Source organism: Sus scrofa, chromosome X, assembly GCF_000003025.6.
Source record: "Sus scrofa isolate TJ Tabasco breed Duroc chromosome X, Sscrofa11.1, whole genome shotgun sequence".
NCBI classification, from domain to species: domain Eukaryota; kingdom Metazoa; phylum Chordata; class Mammalia; order Artiodactyla; family Suidae; genus Sus; species Sus scrofa.
In genome coordinates, this window is record NC_010461.5 from 111,363,550 (window position 1) to 111,385,247 (window position 21,698).

Sequence of the window (21,698 nt, forward strand, 5' to 3'; positions counted from 1 at the left end):
TGGCTGGCTGATGGGGAACACGGCCAGACGCCAGCCCTTGCGATTGTCTCAGGAGTGGAGTCTTCCAGCCTCCCCCGCATCCAGGGTGTCAGGGACTGTGTCATCCTGACGGCCACCCCCTGTGCTCGGTTCCCAGGAGGTGCACTACAAGAACCGCTACTGGCACGACACCTGCTTCCGCTGCTCCAAGTGCCTTCACCCCTTGGCCAATGAGACCTTTATGGCCAAGGACAACAAGATCCTGTGCAACAAGTGCACCACTCGCGAGGATTCCCCCAAGTGCAAGGGGTGCTTCAAGCCCATCGTGGCAGGTACCGGCCACACTCAGCCCCGGGGCAGCCAGGGAGGAGGCCCTGAGGGCAGCGTGGCGCAGGGGTGCTTGTGATGGGGATGACGCTGGCGGGAGCCGCTGCCGGAGGTTAGCATATATATGCATGCATATATACACCCGTATATATGTGTACACATATATGCTCGCACACACGCACACACTCGGCAAGTAAAGAACCCTGGAGAGAACGGGCTGTGGCAAGAGAAGGAAGCGACAAGTATGTAGCGCTTTCTCATTTGGGTTTAGTAAGTGATCGAAGCATGCTTCTTCCTGGGGTGCTGTTCCTGGTCAAGGAGCCCCTTCCCACTGGAATCTCTTGAGTCCATGCAGGGGGTGGGGGCGCGCGGCGCGGGGATTCAGGCGTCTGAGCCCCACAAGGTACAGCCAGGTCCCCCCCCCCCCCCCACGGACAGCGTCTGGGTCGGCATGACCGCACGGGGGGCGCGGTAGGGGAGCCCACGGGCAGGGTCAGGGGAAGTGTGAGGCCAACAACTGCAGGGCCTGCGTTCCCTCCCCTCTGGAGGGCCCAGGGAGGCTGAGCGGATGCAGCCCCCTGCAGGGCACTGTCAGTGGGGCTACCCCCTCGCTTCCCCCCGCAGGCGATCAGAACGTGGAGTACAAGGGCACCGTCTGGCACAAAGACTGCTTCACCTGCAGCAACTGCAAGCAAGTCATTGGGACAGGAAGCTTCTTCCCCAAAGGGGAGGACTTCTACTGCGTGACTTGCCATGAGACCAAGTTTGCCAAGCACTGCGTGAAGTGCAACAAGGTACGTTGTCAAGGGCGTTCTGCGCTGGCCATTGTTTCTAGAAGCATTTGACAGTTTGCAGAGCACTTGCACACACACTATCCCATTCCATCCTCACGACAGCCCTGCGACGTAGGAATTATTATTCTCGTGTCACAGAGGAGGAGACCGGGGCGGTCGAAAGCAGCGCCCAGGCCGAGGCAGGCACCCTGACTGGCTCTGGAGGCCGGCCTCCGCCACCCGGTTGCCGCGTTAACCTTGCACACGGGCTCGCCTTCCCCGAGCCCCGGTGTCCTCGTCTGGAACCTGGGGATAATAATGGCACCTGCCTCCCATGGCCGTTGTGGCGATTCAATGAGATACTGTAGACCCGAGCGCCCAGCACAGTGCCTGGCACGTAGTAGGCATTCAACAAAATGGTTGTTGAATCTGAATCCGGTGCTACACTCCCTGGTCTAGGCCATCACATCTGGAGGAATCACTTACCAGGATCAGCCCTGGCATGCCGAGTGCTTTGTGTGTGTTACCTGCTCTAAGAAGCTGGCTGGGCAGCGTTTCACCGCTGTGGAGGACCAGTATTACTGCGTGGATTGCTACAAGAACTTTGTGGCCAAGAAGTGTGCTGGATGCAAGAACCCCATCACTGGTAGGCTAAAGAGTCCTTGCTAAGTCTGCCAGGCTAGGTCTTGCGCATGGTAACCATCTCTCATTTTCCTACGTCGTCGGTTTCATCCACAAAGGCCCCAGAGAGTGCCCCCTCCCCCTGCCACTGTGGTCCCAAAGGCCCCCAAATAGTGCGGATTCTCCCCCAGGCCAGGTTAGCCTTTGCAACACAGAACACTTCTGACTACTGCCGACTAACTTACGATGCTGCCGGAGATCACGAGCCTGAGACCCACGGCCACGGGCAGGCACTGCGCGGGGATGCTGGGGGCGGGGGAGGGGCGGGGGGGGGCCAGGCGCGGGCTGGGCTGGGGTGCGGGAGGGGAGCGGGGGAGGGGGGGCGGCGAGCCAGAAGCTGGGATGCAAACACCCCGTAGGGGAAGGTAGCTCAGAGGTGCCAGTGGGCAGGTCTTTTGCGATCAGGAGCCAAGCGAATCACTTCATTCCTCATCTCGCGGCCGCGGTCCACGTGCCCTGGGCCCTCTCCCCCGTCTCCAATTTTCCCATCTCCCGGGGAGCCTTGAAATGTACATTTGAGAAGACTTTTGCCATCCTCAGGGAAAAGGACTGTGTCAAGAGTGAGCCACCCAGTCTCTAAAGCTAGGAAGGCCCCAGTGTGCCACGGGAAACGCTTGCCTCTCACCCTGTTTCCCAGCGCCAACCTCCGGGGCAGGCATCCGGGTGGAGAGAGGACTTGTCCCTCGTGGGTGGTGGTTCTTTATAGAAAAAATCGAAGCTTAGCAGCTCCTCGAGGCCCGGTAAGTGCACACCCCACAAACGGCCCAAGTTTGCCTCCTGGTGGCCACTTTGATGCCATGGCCCTGACCTAAATCAAAGAAACTGGTTGTGCTGGGAGGTCGGTGCGCGTCAGTCACAGGGCGATGGCGGTGGCAGGGGATGTGGGTTCTGGAAAGCACGGGAGCCCTCGGCGGAGCTTTGGCATCTTCTCAGGTCCCGGCGGCGCGGGGGACGGCGGCGCGCGCGCGCGGTGGAGCGGGGGGCCGGGCGCCGGGCGGCCGCTGCCCGCGCGCTGGTGGGCCCCGTGGACGGCCTGGCTCCCACCTGTGTGCACTCAGCTGTCGCTCTTGTTTGCTTTTGTTTCCTCCGCAGGGTTTGGTAAAGGCTCCAGTGTGGTGGCCTATGAAGGACAATCCTGGCACGACTACTGCTTCCACTGCAAAAAATGCTCCGTGAATCTGGCCAACAAGCGCTTTGTTTTCCATCAGGAGCAAGTGTATTGCCCCGACTGTGCCAAAAAGCTGTAAAGTGACAGGGGCTCCTGTCCTGTAAAATGGAATTTGAGTCTTGTTCCTTGTGTCCTCGCCCTCTGCCCCGTACCACCCCTGGGGCCAGAGAGGCCTTTTCACCTCTCCGAGTTGCTCCTCCTGTCCTTCTTCCCATTTTACAGTTACGCCTCAAGTACGGGCACGCAGTGATCATGTTAGGATTTAGCGAAAAGCAACCCTGCAGCAACGTTACTGTCCTGATAGCTGCAGTTAGCAAACGAACACGTAGCTAGATTGACTCTTCTGCATGTTTATCCTAGAGCAGAAAAGCGCCGACCATTTAGCTGCTTAGTGATGTAAGCAAGAAGCCTAAGAGATAAAGCCCCCACTGAGATGCCTCTCGTGGCTCAGCTGGGACCCACCGTGTCCGTCACACGACACACGCGAGAGTTGCAGCGGCTGCTCCAACTCGGCTGCTCACCCTGTCCTGTGAGCAGCAGGAACTTACCGAGATGCATGGTTTAACTTCCCCATCAACACCTTCCCTCTGTTCTTTTGTGCTTTCACACCACTAATACGGATTTCCAGAAAACTAACATTTGAATTTAGCTGTAATTCTAACCGACCTTTCCCCTGTACTAACGTTGGATTTGGATTTGTGGCGTGCTTTCGGAGCGTTCCTCCTGCCAAGCATGGAACACGCAAGGCGATTGGGAGAGTGTAGGCAGGTCTGAGAAAACGAGCCTGTGTCACCAGAATGTCGTCACAGCGAATACTTCTGGAAGCTTAACAAAACTAACCCAGCTGTCCTTTATCTTTTTTTAATGAATAATGTTTTGTTTTAATGAATAGCAGCATAGTTTATGGGTTTGGAGACTTGCATGAGAATGTTTTCGCCCCCTCAGACGTTCCTGCGGTTTTGCAATTTACCCTCCAGAAGTAACCATAAAACCTGAGAGGGGCAGGTGAGCAGGTGCCAGGACTGTCACTGACATGGACATGCCGTTTCCAGACATGGCAGAGTGGGCTTCCCCCTAACCGTCGGCGGCGGCTGCTCTTGTGAGTCTTAGGACCGTTCCTCAAGAGCTTACAGCTGGATCGCTGGGGGAGCGGGGAGGCCACGGTCCCGGCAGGCAGAACCGGATGTCCACGTAGCGCTTACCTGAGACGCAGGAGCACCTCCTTACTGTATTCTAGCTACACTGTTATATTACATAGCATATCCCGAGACGACTTCAAGAGTACACACGTAATGACAGCGCGTATTAACATTCTCGTAGGAGTGGTTAGAGAAGCCGAAGCCTCATTGCTACATTTTGTCATTAGCTTTGATCATCTAACGTTTCAGTGTATCCTTACGGAAATAAAGCAGCATATAAAGAACCTGCCTCATGACTCCTGATTCTGCCGGGTGGCCCTGTTCTCAGGTGATACCGCTGGTCCAGAGGCCGGAATGAGCTTTCTCCTTCCCTCCGTGCCATTACATGGAACCTAGGGATTATGAACAAGATCAGCCTTGGCTCCTGTGAGGAACAGTACCAACCAAAAACCCCACTCCGACCTCACATGACTTTTCCCAGATGTGCGTAGCCCTTTAAAAGGGCAAACCGACTTTCTTTGGCTAGGGGGCTGGGGGAGGGAATCGCAGCTGAAGGGTGGCCTCGGGAAGTCCTCACGTCCCTCTTTTGTCGGCTGCCCTCTCCCTGTGCCCTCCAGAGCCCCAAGCTCTGGCTGCTGCTCGCTCCTGCCACTGTCAGGCCTCCAGAAGGCCGATCGCCTCCTGGATGGCGCTCGTTTGGGCTGGTGTCCCTCTGGGGTGGCAGGCACAGGGACAGTGTGGGCGGAGGTGGAGGAAGCTTCTAGATGGTGGCCACGTGTCTGAGGTGCAGGTCGCGGAGGAGCACGTGGTCATTTTAGAATGGCGCCCGAGGCCCAGGAACACAGACGTCGGCCACCTGCTCATCAGAGGGGCGGGTCCCCAGGCCAAAGGGGCACCTTCAAGCAAAGGTGGAGTCGGGAGGAGGGGGTCTCAGCTTCGAGGAGCCTCGTGCCCAGGGATATCAAAGGACAGAACCCCTTTGGTGTCTGTAGAAACCATGAGCATTTCTATGAGCGGGAAGCAGCCCCTTGCGTGTCTCCATAGAGAAATCAGTCATAGCCCTCAAAACAACGAAGAGCCTGTCCGGTCTGCTCACCTCCCGGGGTCCCGAGGAAGCGGGGTGGGGAGTTGAGACGGCGCCCCTCTGCTTCCCGAGGGGTGGAGCTCAGGGGAACCTGCCTGGGAAGCGGGGGGAGGGGGCAGGGAGAGACCCTGACACACTGGCCGTGCCCCCGCCTCTGCCGGCTCTGTGCTGGCCAAGCCTGCCTCTCCTCGGACCCGCTCCCTCCCTTCCTGGTCCTCACCCTCCAGCCTGCCAGTGACAACGATGACGACGATGCTCCAGCTGCCTCTCGCAGCCCCTTCTCCCTCTTCAGCTGCCTGGGCTTCTCCGCTTTATCCCTTTCACATTCTTGCCCCCCTCAAGCCTGTCGCCCTTTGTTTCTCATACCACTTGGCCCACGCCTGGGCCAAAGAGCTCTGCTGAGAAGTAGATGTCTGTGGAGCCAGACTGCAGGCCCTTGGCCGGCCCGAGAGCCCCTAAGATGCTATTGCTCAAGTCCCTCAGTGCTGCAGTGAGGCCTTAGACACACGATAGCCAGCCCTCACGGCCGGCACCGGCACCGCTGCCTCATTCCCCAAATGACAAAGCTGGAGGTCACACAGCAAGGGACAAAACACCACCCAGGGCACACCTCTAGCCCAAGGCACTGCCCTAGGGCAGGGCCAATGCCTGTTCTGGCATCATGAGGACACCGCCATCATACACAGCGTTCGATACTTAATTTCGAGAGTGACAGACAACCTGAGACTTGGAAGGAAGGAGGGGCCGTTTCAAGGCAAGCGCATTTGCAGGCGAGAACCCTCTTCTCCCACATCATGAAGGCGGTCAGAATATCGGTGCATCTGCTTCCAGGTAACAGGGTGGGTTCTGGAGCTATACTGCCTGGCTTCAAATCCTGGCCGCGCTGCTGCTTTGCATTATGACACCTTGGGCAGGTTACCTAACCTCTGAGCTGCTTTCCTCGCCTGTAAAGTGAAACCGAATTCCTTCCTTGCACAGTCACTGCGGATAACCTGACCGCAGAAATGCTTATTAAGCAAGGGCGACTGACCAACACCCAAGAAGTGTCCAGTGTTAGCCATTATTTTCATCAAACACAGTACGTTACCATCCACCACGCGAGCCACAGACGCTGTTCCCTCCCCAAAGCCGTATGAGGTGTGACTTCAGAATCACACCTGAACATCTGATCTGCCTCTTTCTAGTTGTAGAGCCTTGAACAAATGCCAATCGCCGTGAATCTGTGTCCTCCTGGTAAAAACGAGAACCCACATGTCACTGGGTGGTTGTGAGGCCTTAAGACGAGGCCTGTAAAGTAGCAGGCCCGTGGAAGGTGCAGACGGCCCTCTGGTTATGACCACATAGCCGGGGAAGTTACTGGGCCAGCCCGTCTGGAAGCTGGAACCGGACTGGCGGGGAGACCGAGGGCAACGCAGCCTCTCGGGAAGCTGCTTCAACCCCCCAGGCCTGCGGGGCGCTGGCCCCTGATAACACGTGCAGACGGTCCGCCCTGGCTGCGGGGCTCGACGCCCTGCCTCCCGCCCCTCCGGCTCTTGCCGCAGTGAGTGAGGGACCCTCAGAACCGAGACCCCCCCACTTGCCAGAGGCGAGGTCTCTCGGCCAGGGCGGGGGGCTTCGGCGCTGGCGAGCATCCTTCCCAGGGTTCCGCACCGCGCCGCGCCGCGGGGTCGTCGGGGGTCGGAGCTGCTGAAAGGCTTCGCTGCACGCGGGGCGGGGGGTGGGGGGGGCACGACGACTTGGGCGAGGGCCACGTGCTGACCTGCGGACGCCCCCGGGAGAGGCCGGGGACCTGTTCTTCAGGGGAGCGGGAACCAAGAGGCTCTCCGGGGAGGAAGGGAAACCTCAGGCGACCCATAGGTCCTCACAGGGCGAAGGACATCAGCCGACGGCCAGAGGGGCAAGGCTGGCTCGGCGTCCATCGCCTCAGCGCGTCCACACGGTGCCGTGACTGCGCTTCAGGCTGCGTGGGCACCAGGGCGCGTCCTGGTTCAACGGCCGCCACTGTCCTCAAAGCACCAGGTGCCGAAGGGCAGGATAAACGAGGGCCTCACCTTCTCCAGCGCAACTCGGCGGGGCGGGACGCGTTTCCAGACTAGAAACGAAACACCGGTTTGGCCACGCGCAATGATGTCGGGAAGAGATGCGTGTGTAACAGCACAATCACGGCCGAGGGCACACTCAGACTTTCAAAAGCACACGTGTTTTCCTCGGGCATGGCCAGCACTTGAGACGAGGTCTAAAAGGGCTGGGGGAGGAGTTCCCATCGTGGCTCAGCGGTTAACGAATCCAACTAGGAACCATGAGGTTGCGGGTTCCATCCCTGGCCTCGCTCCGTGGGCTGAGGATCCGGCGTTGCTGTCGCTGTGGTGGAGGCCGGTGGCTACAGCTCCGATACAACGCTTGGTCTGGGAACCTCCACATGCTGTGGGAGCAGCCCTAGAAAAGGCAAAAAGACAAAAATAAATCAATGAAAGGGGGAGGGGGGTGGGGACTGACCGCCTAAGGGCACAGGGACTCGTTGCAGGGCGATGAAAACCTTCCGGAGCCAGAGAGCGGTGCTGGCTGCTCACGGTAAGTGCACTAAATGCCACTGAACAGTGACCTATGTGACTCTTACCACAGAACAAAGAAAAACACCGTCATCGCTGGCCGGCCTCGAGTGTCCGTCAGAGCCATGGCTGGACGAGTGACAGGCCTTGAGGGAGGCCCAGCGTCTGCAGGCTGACGACCATTTATCACACACACCGCTGCCTGTGTTCGCAGCTTGCTAACTACTGCTGTCCCCGTTAACCCACCACCAGAACGTTTGCTGTTCTTGAAGTAAGAAGAAGCCTTGCTTTATCTGCAAAGTTTATTGCATGCTGCACAGGAACAGTGTAACCGAGTTTCAACACGTGAAATTTGTACAGAAAAAGGAACTCCTTTGTTAGCATGATGATCTCTGTCCTTTAAAGAAGAGAGCTGGTGTATAAAGATAGTTTATACACTAAGTCCCAAGGCCCCGAGCTCTAATCTATAACAAAGGAAGTGTAACTCTGCATAGCAAAGAACAGGGGACTCAGAAGAATGGTTCCTTCCTTTTACTAGTCCAAGACTAGTGGCTAGAAAGGCACAGGGGCCTGCTTCAAACTATTTGTGATTCACCAGAAATCTCATTAGCATTGGGACAACTAACCTGCATTCAAGTTTTAGGTTATGGTTCGAGCAGGCTTCAGTGCATCTCAGGCGACATTAATCCTGCGTGTGCGCACACGTGTGTGCATGTACACCGGGCAGGGCTGTGTGCCTGGCTATCCCGGGGACCGGAGAATAACTCTGCTTCTGACTCACTTGCAGCCAGCGGCTAGAGAAAGGCAAGCAAATTTTGGTTCCACATCTCAAGCCCGAGTTATACTGAAGGGCAGGCCTGGAGAGCACAAGCAGAGAAAGATGATACACAGTAAACATTTAGGCTCATTAAACAGAGTGCGCCGGACAAGTGCCAGACACTGCCTCGTGTACTTAACAAAACAACATGTCCTGATGGATAAGCCTCAATACGTACTTCAAAAGGCAGCACTGACAGAGCCGGGACGATGCTGAAGATCACAGCTTCTCGGACTCCCGGCGCTTCCGGGTGCAGGGGCCTGCGTGCTGGGCTGCCAGACCACGGCAGCGTAAAAAGAGACGTCCCTGATGGGAAAATGTGATGGGCGGTATTTTGCAACCTGTATTTGTCTATTAAAACAATTTGACAAAGCTCTCGTGAGCAGTCTCGAGGCCCTCTCAAAACCCATTATGTTCCCTATAAGATCAACTGTGAGTTTTTATTGCTACGTTAATGTAACCGTTAAAGGGAGTAAACATGATTTTGAGATTTCAAGTATGTACTGAGAAAAACGATTTCTTTGGTAAAGATTCTTTTAGAAACTCATTAGCATTTTATAAAGACACCCTTGATACACACTCAAACATGTGTTGGCAGGAAAACAGAAGAATGAATGACCATGGAGATTTTTACAGGAAAGCAAAACAACTCTTTACTCAGAACCCTGTGGGCAAGAGCAGAGATGACAGGAGCATCTGCTGAGATACGTTAAGATGATGTTTTGATCTTCTTCTTTTTTTAATAGTCATTTTCTTTGCCAGGTTCAAGTAGCAGGTGGAGAAATTTTGAGATGGGCCTGGAAGTCAAAAGCCATAGTGGAGGATGGATTCTCTTCCAGGATGGACGAGGTTTACCTAGCTGACCAGAGGGAAAAAGAAAAAAAAGAATATTAGTGGAGAAGATGCTGGATCCACAGCAAGTGGGCCCTGGCCTTGCTCTAAGGCGGGCCTGGGACCCTCAGTAGTGCACCTCGAGTTGCTGACACACTGCTGCTCTTATAAATGTTCCCCAGCCCCCAAATGTGCCAAGCTGCCTCTCAATTTCAAAGAGAGCTTCTCGAGGAAAAAAAACAAAACAAAACAAAACAAAAAAAGGCCTTTTGGTTTTGGAAACACGAGTTGAGAGAATAATTCCCAAAAACTCACTAACCCTCTGCCCTAAATGATTATCTGTGTGCTGTAGAGCAACCAGTGGATCGGGAATGAAGAGGAATCTGAGGGATCTGGGGCTAGAAATTTTTTTTTTTTTTGTCTTTTCTAGGGCTGCACCCACAGCATATGGAGGTTCCCAGGCCAAGGGTCCAATCAGAGTTACAGCTGCCAGCCACAGCCACAGCAATACGGGATCCAAGCCGTGTGTGCGACCTATACCACAGCTCATGGCAATGCCATATCCTTAACCCACTGAGCGAGGCCAGGGATCAAACCCATAACCTCATGGCTCCTAGTCAGATTCGTTAACCACTGAGCCACAACGGGAACTCCAGGGGCTAGAAATGAACCTTGTTTGTATATCTGGAAGGAAATGCAGGACCTAAAAATTAGAATCAAGTCATTTAGAAACAGATTCACAGAGAACAGACCTGTGGCGGCTGAGGGGGTGGGAGTGGGATGGATGGGGAGTTTGGGGTTGGTAGGTGCCAACTATTCCACTTAGAATGGATAAACAATGAGGGATAAGCACAGGGGACTAGATCTAAATCTCCTGGCATAGACCATGACGGAAGAGAATATGAGAAACAGAAGGTATGTATTATGTATGAGGGTCACGATGCTGCAGACCAGAAACTGACACACCATTGGAAATCAACTATACTTCAATTTTTAAAAATCCAAAAAAAAAAGTCATTTATCTTCTCAAAACTAACTTACTGGAAGATGCTTTGCTATCAACCTAGCTTTTAGACCCACTACTGTCTCCTCCCTTGACTCCAAAGTTACATGGTGCTAAGACAGTCCTGGAATAGCTGGACACAGGAGGGTCCCAGGTCAACTACCTTTCAGACAAAGGGAAGATGGGATAAAGCCTTACCTGATGGGGCAGGAACAGATGTGCTGCTCTCCGTGTTGTCTATAGGTGGCTGGTGACTCAGGCAGGATGTCGTGGAACCTTTTAGATGGTGTTTTTGGCTCTTAGGAAGGCTACGGGACCTAGGTGGTTCTGTCCTGCTTGTAATGTCAATGATCTTGTCACAGATCCACTCCTGTGCCTCTGAATGTAAACTCTTGGCAGGTCCCACGGTGTTGCTGATGACTGCCTCTCCGGTTTTTGCTGCTCGGCTGGTTGTTCCTTTGGTGGAGGATCTGGAAAGATATTTTGCTTAGAGTCCTGATTATCCACAAACCAAGGCTTCGTCTTGAAAGAATTATTTTAGATTTTCTTTAATTCTAAGACATGCCTTGGATGTAAACCAACTTTCGGAAGCACAGCATGGGAGGGCTGGAAGGGACACTGGAGATCACAGAACACACTAGTTCCCAAATGGTGTCCTACCAGGTTCCATGGGACTGTGGAGCGGGGGCTAGGAGTAGCTAAGCACGCAGTGTTCCGGGAACCCTGTCCCTACTTCGAGTAGCTGCAGGCCTCGGCCAGTGAGGCAGGATGAGGACTCACATGGGTTTACTAGCTCCAGTGTTCTTCCCACGCCATCACGGCGCCTCTTAGCAGGTTCTTATTTCCATGGGCCTTGTAGGTTAATGTCTTTTCATGCAATCACCTATTTCAAGAATCCATTCCTGTTCTTCCAACCTAACCTCTGACCCTAGGTTTCCCATATGTACAATGAGGGCTTTGATATCAAACTCAGAGTTGCAAAGAGAATTTAAATAGGTTTTTACGCCTGACACTCAGTCAATGACACTGCCCCTGACTTTCTCTGACACAATACTTAACCAGTCTAAATAAAAGCACAGTTTGGAGTCTAGTGTATCTGGGTCTGAAATTTGGGCTCTGCCCTTGAACAGTGGGATACTGGGCAAATAAGGCCTCAGTCTCCTCATCTGTAAAATGGGGATGCTTATCCTTACTAAGCAAGATGCTGTGGGGATCACTTTGTTTCTAAAAGTCAAGTGCCTGAAATAGTGTTCGGCAGAAACTGAGGATTCTGTCACTAATGTCTTGCGTCCTTCTAAAAAGGCCGATCATCACCCCCAAGTGTGCTCTGATGACCTCCCCGAGTGACTCACCTGCTACTCTTTGTCCGATTCAAAGGGTCTTTCACCTGTTTTTGTCTAAAGGTTTTCGTGTCACAATTAAAAAATGTTGTTGCATCTTTGTAGCTGTGGCTAGAAGTGGCATCTAAAAACACCAGCTTGTGAGCGTTCTTCACATTTTTAAAATGTGTTTTCAGTTTTGTGGATGAATCTATGCCATTTATAAAAGCTGGAGGAAAAATAAAGAGCAACAAGATTAAAACTGGTGTTTCAATGCCAAAGACAAGCAAAAGGAAGGCTGTGGCCCAGCTGGGCTTGGGGGAGGGACGCCTGCCTGAAGGCAGGAGCTGTCATGCAGCAGGACCCAGCACGTGTACCCACCCTGCCCTCAAAGCACCGGGGCTGGGGCTCACCTTTACGGCCCCTGCCCTCTCTCCTCTGCCAGGCAAGAAGGACAGCCCTCGGGCAGGGCGGCACCACGCTTCTTGCCCTCCTCCGGATGACCATCTCATTTCAGTCTCGCCTCCAACCTTGACCTTTCCCAATGCCCTAAGGCAGAGCCTACACCGCCCCTGCTCCTACTGCTCCTACTGCTCCGCTCTCATTGCATTTTGACCAAACTTCTTATAGTGCCACCAGCTGGTGGCAGCAGCACAGTCTGCTCATGCCTGGCTTGCCACCGGCTGTGCTTCCAAGGCTGAGGGCCATGCCTCTCCAGGAGCCAGCTCAGCGCCGGATGTGTGTGTTGACAGCCACTGTGGCATAAATGGTGGGCGAGCTGTGTCTTCTCAAATGCTGTTACTGTGGCCATAAAGTGGTTCCCACTCACTAGGGAATGAACCACACTCAACAATACACCTTAAGGGGCACTCCTATCATGACATGATTTTCATTTTCTCTCTCTGAGGGAGAGTGGCATTCTACCTCTAGCTGTGGTCAGTTATGAATGGCGCACCAGGTCCTCAACTACAAGATGCTAGTAAGCTTCACGTTGAGTTGAGAAAGACCTGCCTGATCTACACTCTCTCAGCACAACCTGAAAAAAATAGCAGCTGTAGCAGCAGCTAGTGTTTATTGAGAGTGTACCATGTGTCAGGCACTCTTGTCAGCATTACACGGATGACCTCACTGCAACCTCAGACCCACCCTAGGAGGAGAACAGCATTAGCTTCCCCTTTTCCAGTCAGGAAAACTGAACATAGAGAGGTTAACCGACTTGCTCAAAGCCACACAGCTCAGAAGTGGAGGAGCCCCTGGATGAGCCTAGACAAGTCTAGCTCCTAAACAGTGACAACAGAGCTCAAAAGGCAAGCAAACCTGATGGATACAGGTCATCGAAGGAATCGATGTCACTTTCTGGCTCGTCCTCATCGTCTGCCTCGTCGTCCTCATGTGCATCATTGCTGGATGCTTCTGCAGCCTACAAAGAAAAAAGAAAGTCATGATTACATCTAATACTCAATCATCCTGACTTAGTTATTTCAAAGAACACAGATTTCATGCCTGGACTGATGGCTAAGTTTTGTCATTTCAATTAAAAAGTAAAAAAAAAATCTCTAACCTCTGTGGTCCCAGGAATCTCCAGAGGACAGGCCAGGCGGCCCAAGTTGTGTCTTTCAGCTAGGGACAGGACTGAAAGATCTCCCTGAATGGGAGCCAAGGGACAACAGCTTGGGGCTGGCATCTAGGCTCTGCCCACTTGGAATCCTAACCAAGCCAAGGCTGGGCCAGTTTGCAAACTGCTTAAAAAGTTCTTGACTGCTGCTGGAGGCAAGACTTCTCAGGACAATCTCTGAGATGGTGACTCCCAGCACTTTCCAGAAGTGACATTTGTAGTCTAAATTTTCATAATGATGTGAATGACCCTATCTGGGCAAATGTAAGTAGGCAAAATATCAGTTTTGTAGCTCACAGGGTAAAGAACACGGCATATGGGGTGGCAGAGGAAGACTCAGACACATGCAAACCATCAAAAGACAGACGATTAAGGGAGAAACAAATACTTATGAAACAGACCCTAAAAGCACTAACTGTAAAGGAAAAATACCTGCTACATTTGAGTTCATCAGCTTCTGTTCATCAAAAGACAGTGAGAGTGTGAGGCAAATTACAGCATGGGGCTCGGTACCTCCAATAAACATGTCCAAAGGGCTCAGAACCAGGGCAGATAAAATCTCCTACAGATGGACAGGAAAAAGGTAGGTGGCCCAACAGAAACAGGGGCAAAGGACTTGAAAAGGCACTTCACCGAAGTGGATCTCCACAGTAAGGCACCTGACTCCATTAAGCATCAAAAAATACAGATAAATTCAGCGACGTGAAATTCAAGAACTTCTATGCGGCAGCAGACAGTAATCGGAAAAGACAAGCCACAAACTGGAAGAAGATACCTGCAACACACACAAGCAAGAAAGGAGAAGTATCTAAAACATTTAAAGAAATGTCTAAGTAAGAAAAAAACAAGTCAGCCAGAAAGTTTTGGGCAAAAGACCTAAACAAGTGTTTCACACAAGAAAAAAACATGAAAGCTAACTAAAGATATGAAAACATGCTGAACCTTTTTAATAATCAGGGAAATGCCAATGTGATACATTATTTCATTACCACTAGATAGACAAAAATTAAAAAGTTTGGAATAAGAGTTCTTTTGTGGAGCAGTGGGTTAAGGACCGGTGGTGTTGCTGCTGTAGCACAGGTTTGATCATGGGTCCAGGAAGGTCTATGTGCCACCGTTGTGGACAAAAAAAAAAAAGTCAGCAAGAATGTGCGGCAACCCGAAGTGTTATACACTGCTGGTAGGAGCATGCAGACTACCTGTATGGCATTCGAATCTGGCTTTCTTGTCCGCTTCATGGTTTCCTCAATTCTCTATTTAAAGGAAAATAAAAATTCAAATGTGAAAACAGTAGTCCTGAAGAAGTTGATCATTTCCATCTTCCAGAAGTGGCCATTATCCACGACCGTTCCAAAGCCACAGATCCAACCAGTGCAAGATGCTGGGCCAGCCCCTGGGCCCATTCCTCCAAGGCCAGTGTCACAGTCATCTAGGAAATGCCCTGAGTGGTGACAGATGTACCTGTTACCCTAACAACAGAAATCCAAATGACTTCTCACACCTGATTTTGCAGACTTGGAAATTAATTACTTAGATTTAAGCACATATTATTACAAACCAGTTAGAACTTGGGAACATGATTTTAGTGTAAACAGACTCTGACTGAAGCAGACGTTAATGACAAAAATGCACCCCAACGATGCGACCCTGTCAGAGGTTTTGTCACTAGGAGCGCACACAGGAGGGTAAGAGTCCTGCCCGCCTGTCCCCCTGCAGCGCACACTTCTCCCCCTGAGGTGAGGAGAGCTGCAGCACTCTGGCCTCCTCAGGGTGACTGATCTGCTGACGAAGAGGCCATGCAGCACCTCGGCCCGGGGCCTAACTTGCTCCCAGATGAGCCACCTGAGTCGCAGAGTGAGGTCCTACCTTACGAGCAGCCTGTGCCTTGGCCTCCCACAGAGGCCTGCACCTTCTGCTGCTTTCCACTCGGTTGCTGCGATTTCTAGCCCAGTTTAGAAAAAACTCTAACTTCCACCAACCCCTACCATGACTTGAGTGATTCTGTTCAAGAAACTTTATTCCCAGAGGTTTGCTGTACTGAAACATCCCTGTAATGGTCACCAGAGGTCCAAGAGGAAGAGGTATAAGGGGTAGGAGACCATTCCAGGGAGAAGAGGTCAGATTCTTGGATAAGAGAGTATGGAAGGAAGACAACCAAGGCTAGCATATCACTTGTCATTTTCAAAACCATGTCTGATATCATGTGTCCAACATTGTTTTAAACAAAGAACTAAACTGCCCAAAACAGAAAGAGTACCTTTTTTCTTTCTTTCTTTTTTTTTTTTTTTTTTTTTTGTCTTTTTGTTTTTGTTGTTGTTGCTATTTCTTGGGCCGCTCCGAGGCATATGGAGGTTCCCAGGCTAGGGGTCTTATCGGAGCTGTAGCCCCCGGCCTACGCCAGAGCCACAGCAACGCGGGATCCGAGCCGCGTCTGCAACCTACACCACAGCTCACGGCAACGCCAGATCGTTAACCCACTGAGCAAGGCCAGGGACCGAACCCGCAACCTCATGGTTCCTAGTCGGATTCGTTAGCCACTGCGCCACGACGGGAACTCCCCTTTTTTCTTTCTAATCTCTCCTGTAAATTCTGTAACATAATTTTCTCCTGCTCCTTCTTGCGTCTGTCTGATTCCTCCTGAGCCTTTATTTTGGCATCAGCTTTCTAGGAAATTTGTATAAAAATATCATTTAATCTCAATACATCTGAGTGACATCTGTGAAACAGTAAGATGTTATCCAGAATAAAAGAATGATGTAACTTTTTTTTTTTTCATTTTTAAGGCCACGCCTGCGGCATATGGAGGTTCCCAGGCTAGGGGTTGAATCGGATCTGCCAGCCTACACCACGGCCATGGCAATGCCCACTGAGCGAAGCCAGGGATAGAACCAGCGTTCTCATGGACACTAGTTGGATTCATTTCCACCGTGCCACAACGGGAACCCCAGAATGTAACCTTTTGATTGAGACTACCCACATTGATAACATCCACGGGCCATCGGTTTTTCAAAAGCATTAGGAACAATGTACAGAACTATGACTTTGAGGGTTTAGAGAGCATGCAACTCCCCTCAAGGACCTCAGGATTATCAGAGCGCTCTAGCTTCCAAGTATGTGACTGTGTAGTCTTCCACTGACACAGGCAGCAGGAGCCAAGTCTCATGCTTCTCAAAAACACCAAGAAGATTCTTAATGGTACTTTCTCAAGGGATGCAAATGCATACGGTCCTTTCTGAAACACATAACTGATTTTGATAAATGATACACTAGAACTAGAATATAAAGTAGGCTATAATAATAATTTAAACTGAGTATATAGTCTGAGCTCAGTTTGGGGATTTACTTACCTGGGCATTTAAATTTATATGGGTGAGACATTCTTATTGGTGAATTGGATGATGCTAAACGTTTAGAGGTATTCATTCATCATTTTTATCTGTTGGGGGTATGAGTAGAGGGGTGCAAACGTAAGTGCCACCAAAGTATGCAGGACTGGGAAAACTCACATGGGACATTTAACCTCTGCGAGGAATTTGGATGTCCTGAAACCAAGCTGTAATACTATTTATGTAGAAAAACAAAAGAACTACTAATCTGTAATTTGTTGCTTTCTACTTTTTTTCCCCACTCGGAAAGCATTCTAGGATTCTGCCAAGGGGGGTTAAGAACGACTCACAGCGATATTGGGTAACAGCTAGATTGTCATGTGAAAATGCAAGCAGGGCATGCCACATCTGCTCATTTTCTTTCTTGGAGATACAGACTTTTGCTCTGGGCTTCAACTGAATTTTAGAATTTGGTTCTCATCCTTTGATCAAGCTTAGAGCCAGCAAACCTGGAGCTGTACATTCTGGTCTTGATTCTGACTTCCTTTCTTCTTTTCGAACTCCTTTGGTTGTTGCCCATCTTCAAATTTTGAGAACGCTTCTTCTTGGCCTTCATCCACTTTCTTTGTCATGTCTTTTATTTTTCTGATGACACAGAATATGTAAATAACTCTTAGTGTGTACATTTTTATAGGCAAAGTGCTTGTGTATAGTAATTCAATTTATATCAGACTCACCACATTTTCTGTGCTGTTACACGATTTGCATAATTTCACTTTTTTAAATGGGGAAACTAGCCCTTGGGAGTAGAAAAAGATTTCTATCAAGTAGTAGGCTATTTTGTGGCATCTTAAAACACAATTGCATGCACACGTACACATGTGTAATCACTCCCCAACTGTCATAGACATATTCTCACACCTATCTCACAGGAGGGTAGGAGAGGGAATTTAGAGGAGGGTCTGGTTGTGCTGTCTACAATGACCAGTATTCAGGGCCTTTAAAATGTTAAGTCAAGTCAGCTCTGTTTACATGAAGCAATGAATAATATTCTTCAAGTTACAGGGTTTTTTGTTATTCGCAATGTCTCCTCCCCTCTCCTAAACCCATACAAGGTACTTGGAAAACATGTGATTGTGATTGAATACAGGGGTTCCCACTGTGGCACAGTGGGTTAAGGATCCAGCATTGTCTCTGTGGGCCATGCAGGTTTGATCCAGTGGGTTAAAGGTCCAGCATTGCTATCACTGTGGTGTAGGTCACAGGTGTGGCGCAGCAGATTCGATCCCTGGCCTGTGAACTTCCATGTGCTGCAGGTATGCCTGCCCCCGCCCCGCCCGAAAAACAACCAAAAAGCCCACTTAATACTTAAATACAAAATCAGGACTATGCTTATTCATTGCAGGCAGTGGACAGAAGTTTATATTACACGGGCCACAAATCAAATGGGCCTTAAAATCAAGGATTAAGAAACCTTTAGATTGAGATGGAGTGCACCCAACTACCCAACTGTACAGGGTATTTGTGGCCATTGGAAACCTAGTAAAACACAAAAAAGTATCATTTCAAGTTCACAAATTGTTTTTTGGGGGTAACTTTTAAAAGAATTATTTTATTTTTTTTGGCCATTCCTGCAGCATGCAAAAGTTCCTGGGCCAGGGATTGAACCCACACCACAGCTATAATCACAGCAGTGACAGTGCTGGATTCTTTACCTGCTGAGCATGAGGGAACTCTGTTTTTGGGTAACTTTTTCTTCACACTTACCAAAAAAAAGTTTCAAGCAAAGCTGCTTTATTAGTTACTAACTCTGTGTGTGTGTGTGTGTGTGTGTGTGTGTGTATTATTTTTTATGAACTGTTCAAGGAGTGAATTCTGGACTTAAAAAATGTATAAAGAATGTCACTGGGGCAAATGGCAAAACTGGATTAGGAAATGATACATTTCCTGATTTTTGTTATCATACTGTGGTTATGTCAGAGAAAGCTTTTATTCCTAGGAAGCATACACGGAAGTATTTAGGAGGAAGGGTCATGATGTGTGCCACTTATTCTTGAACAGGTTTACACCTTCTAAGGTTACAAGAGACATTTGAAATGAAAGAAAAGGGGCGCCAGTGGAATGCCAACACAAACAGTCTTGTGTGATCACTCATGTGCTACTGCTGAGATCCAGGCCCCAGACATGTGCTCGGGTCTCTATGCATTTTCACAGCGCACCTTAACAGCCCATGACCCACAGGGACTAAAGAGGACCATACGCTCATGTACATGCCAGCCTGACGTCTGCTGGAAATGCTCCCCACGCTTATTTAGAAGGCAACGAGTCATTTCTGATTCATACTGAAGAAAAAGTCAGTTACCCTTTGAGAATTTATAATATACACATCTAACTTGAGGGTAAGTTTTGACTTTCAGAATTTGGGCCCCAGCCAACATTTATAGTATAGAAAGGATGATTTGGTGCCAACCTTTGTTCCATCTCTTTTTGTGGTCTTTCTTCCTCTTTTTCTTTTTGTTCACGAGCAACACGTCGTTTTTCTGCCAAAATTTTTGTTCCCTCCTTGGCATTCATAGGTCCTGGTGTGCTTTTATTACCAGACTCTAGTTTAAATTAACATATAAAACACTTAAGTTTAGGGAACTTACTGCCTCTAAGTCCAACAAAGAGGTGCAAGACAACCTACAATGTTAAAAAAAAAAAGCCAAACAGTACATCCATGATCTAAAATATATAAACTACAAGCGATTTATCAAAGAGATTTTAAAACTCCAACTCCCACCCCCCAACCCCACCCTGAGTAGTAGCATTTTGTTTCTTTTTAAAAGACTACAGGACTACTTGTTCCCAAATGAAATAATGTACTCCCACTATGGTATAACTGTTTTAAGATATCAGACTAAACTGCCCCTATGGAAAAAAAAAATATAAGATTAGGACATACTGAATACAGAGGAAGAAACAGCTGTGCATGGTCCAAATGAAGTGAATAAATCTTAAATACATGATTAAACAAAAATATATCCAGCATACATTTTGAAAATTGTGCATATCTACTAAATAATTAATAGTATGTTACTGTATTTGGTTGATAATAAATTGGCTAACTGTAGATAACCAAAGAAATCAAGACTATCAGTAAAACACAGTGACCACATGGAGGCATAATATTTAGTCCATGTGACTAATTACTTTAAATATACTACATACAAAAGTGAGACTTTTTAAGACATTAGGATTAATAATTTGTAATAAAAAGACTGTTTCTGTTACCAAAAAAAAAGTCACTGTGGAATTGCTTCAAAAAGTGAAATTCTGGAGTTCCTGTTGTGGCTTAGTGGGTTAAGAACCTGACATAGTGTCTGTGAGGACACAGGTTCACTCCCTGGCCTTGCTCAGTGGGTTAAGGATGTGGCATTGCCATGAGCTATGGTGTAGGTAGCAGATGAGACTTGGATCCAGTGTTGCTTGTGGCTGTGGGGTGGGCCAGAAGCTGCAGCTCTGATTTGACCCCTAGCCCAGGAACTTTCATATGCTGCAGGGGCAGCCCTAAAAAAGAAAAAAAAAAAGCAAAATTCCCTAGTATATTTAAAATTAAGTAATATACATGGATATTAAAAATGCATGTGATACAAAAAAATTAAACAGCAACATCTTTCATAAATAGATGCAAAAATTCTCAATGAAATATTAGCAAACCAAATCCAACAACACATAAAAAATAGCATACACTATAGTCAAGTTGGACTCATCCCAGGGTCACCCAAGGATGGTTCAACATATGCAAATAAATCTATGTGATACATCACAACAAAAGACAAAAACTACACAATCATCTCAACAGGTGCAAAAAAAAAGCATATGATAAAAAATTCAACATTCATTCATGATAAAAAACCCTGACTAAAGTGGATATAGAGGGAACATATCTCAACATAATAAAAGCTATTTATGATAACACCCACAGCCAACATAATACTCAACACTGAAAAGTTGAAAGCCTCCCTGCTAAAATATGGAACAAGACAAGGATGCTCACTCTCACCACTTTTATTAAACATAGTATTGGAAGTCCTAGTCACAGCAATCAGACAAACAAAAGAAATAAAAATCCAAATTGGGAGAGAAGAGGTAAAACTGTCACTATATACAGATGACATGATTCTATGCACAGAAAACCCACACAAGAATCCACACAAAAGCTACTGGAACTGATCAACAAATTCAGCAAAGTAGCAGGATATAAGATTAACATTAAGAAATTTGTTGCATTTCTTTCACTAACAATGAAATACCAGAAAGGGGAAGCAAAAAAAAACCCTTTTAAAAGCACATCAAAAAGAATAAAATACTTAGGAATAAACCTGACCAAGGAGATAAAAGACTCATATGCTGAGAACTGTAAAACACTGATAAAGGAAACTGAAGATGATTTAAAGAAATATAAAGCTATCCCATGCTCTTGGATTGGAAGAATTACTACTGTTCAGATGGCCATACTACCCAAGCAATCTACAGATTTAATGTGATCCCTATCAAATTACCCGTGATATATTTCACGGAACCAGAACAAATAATGCTAAAATCCACATAACCTAAAATCCATATATAACCGTAAAAGACCCAGAATTGCCAAAGCAATGCTGAGGAAAAAGATCAAAGCTGGAGACCTAACCCTCCCAGACTTCAGACAATACTACAAAACTATGTAATCAAAGGAGGATGGGGAGTTCCCGATGTGGCGCAGTGGTTAACGAATCCGACTAGGAACCATGAGGTTGCGGGTTCGGTCCCTGCCCTTGCTCAGTGGGTTAAAGATCTGGCGTTGCCGTGAGCTGTGGTGTAGGTTGCAGACGCGGCTCGGATCCCGCGTTGCTGTGGCTCTGGTGTAGGCCAGTGGCTACAGCTCCAATTGGACCCCTAGCCTGGGAATCTCCATATGCCGCGGGAGTGGGCCAAGAAATAGCAAAAAAAAAAAAAAAAAAAAAAGAGGATGGTATTGGCACATGCAGACATACAGATCACTGGAACATAAGCAAGAGCCCAGAAATAAATCCATACACCTATGGTCAATCAATCTTCAACAA

At 48.9% G+C, this 21,698-nt stretch overlaps 2 protein-coding genes across 28 annotated transcripts in view; one reads left to right on the top strand and one right to left on the bottom strand.

Moving 5' to 3' along the window:
- Positions 1–4,351, top strand: part of FHL1 (four and a half LIM domains 1) — a 57,912-nt gene extending 53,561 nt beyond the window's left edge. For 7 of the 17 annotated variants that reach the window (XM_005657915.2, XM_021079520.1, XM_021079519.1 and 4 more), the window contains 5 exons: positions 137–311; positions 931–1,100; positions 1,539–1,725; positions 2,301–2,500; positions 2,853–4,351. In XM_005657915.2, the coding sequence (XP_005657972.1) occupies positions 137–311; positions 931–1,100; positions 1,539–1,725; positions 2,301–2,500; positions 2,853–2,936 (816 nt within the window). In that variant the 3' untranslated portion in view covers positions 2,937–4,351. 17 annotated transcript variants of the gene reach the window in all.
- MAP7D3 (MAP7 domain containing 3) overlaps positions 7,989–21,698 on the bottom strand; it is a 48,693-nt gene continuing 34,983 nt past the window's right edge. For 7 of the 11 annotated variants that reach the window (XM_005657925.3, XM_021080053.1, XM_021080056.1 and 4 more), the window contains 7 exons: positions 19,082–19,214; positions 17,121–17,256; positions 14,485–14,538; positions 12,988–13,090; positions 11,704–11,899; positions 10,550–10,821; positions 7,989–9,376 (listed from right to left, as the gene is read on the bottom strand). In XM_005657925.3, coding sequence (XP_005657982.1) covers positions 9,369–9,376; positions 10,550–10,821; positions 11,704–11,899; positions 12,988–13,090; positions 14,485–14,538; positions 17,121–17,256; positions 19,082–19,214 — 902 coding nt within the window. In that variant the 3' untranslated portion in view covers positions 7,989–9,368. Of the gene's footprint in view, positions 9,377–10,549; positions 10,822–11,703; positions 11,900–12,987; positions 13,091–13,717; positions 14,061–14,484; positions 14,539–15,791; positions 16,722–16,961; positions 17,257–19,081; positions 19,215–21,698 lie in introns of those variants that run through there. The other 4 variants (XR_002340634.1, XM_021080057.1, XR_002340635.1 and 1 more) reach the window with 4 other exon arrangements.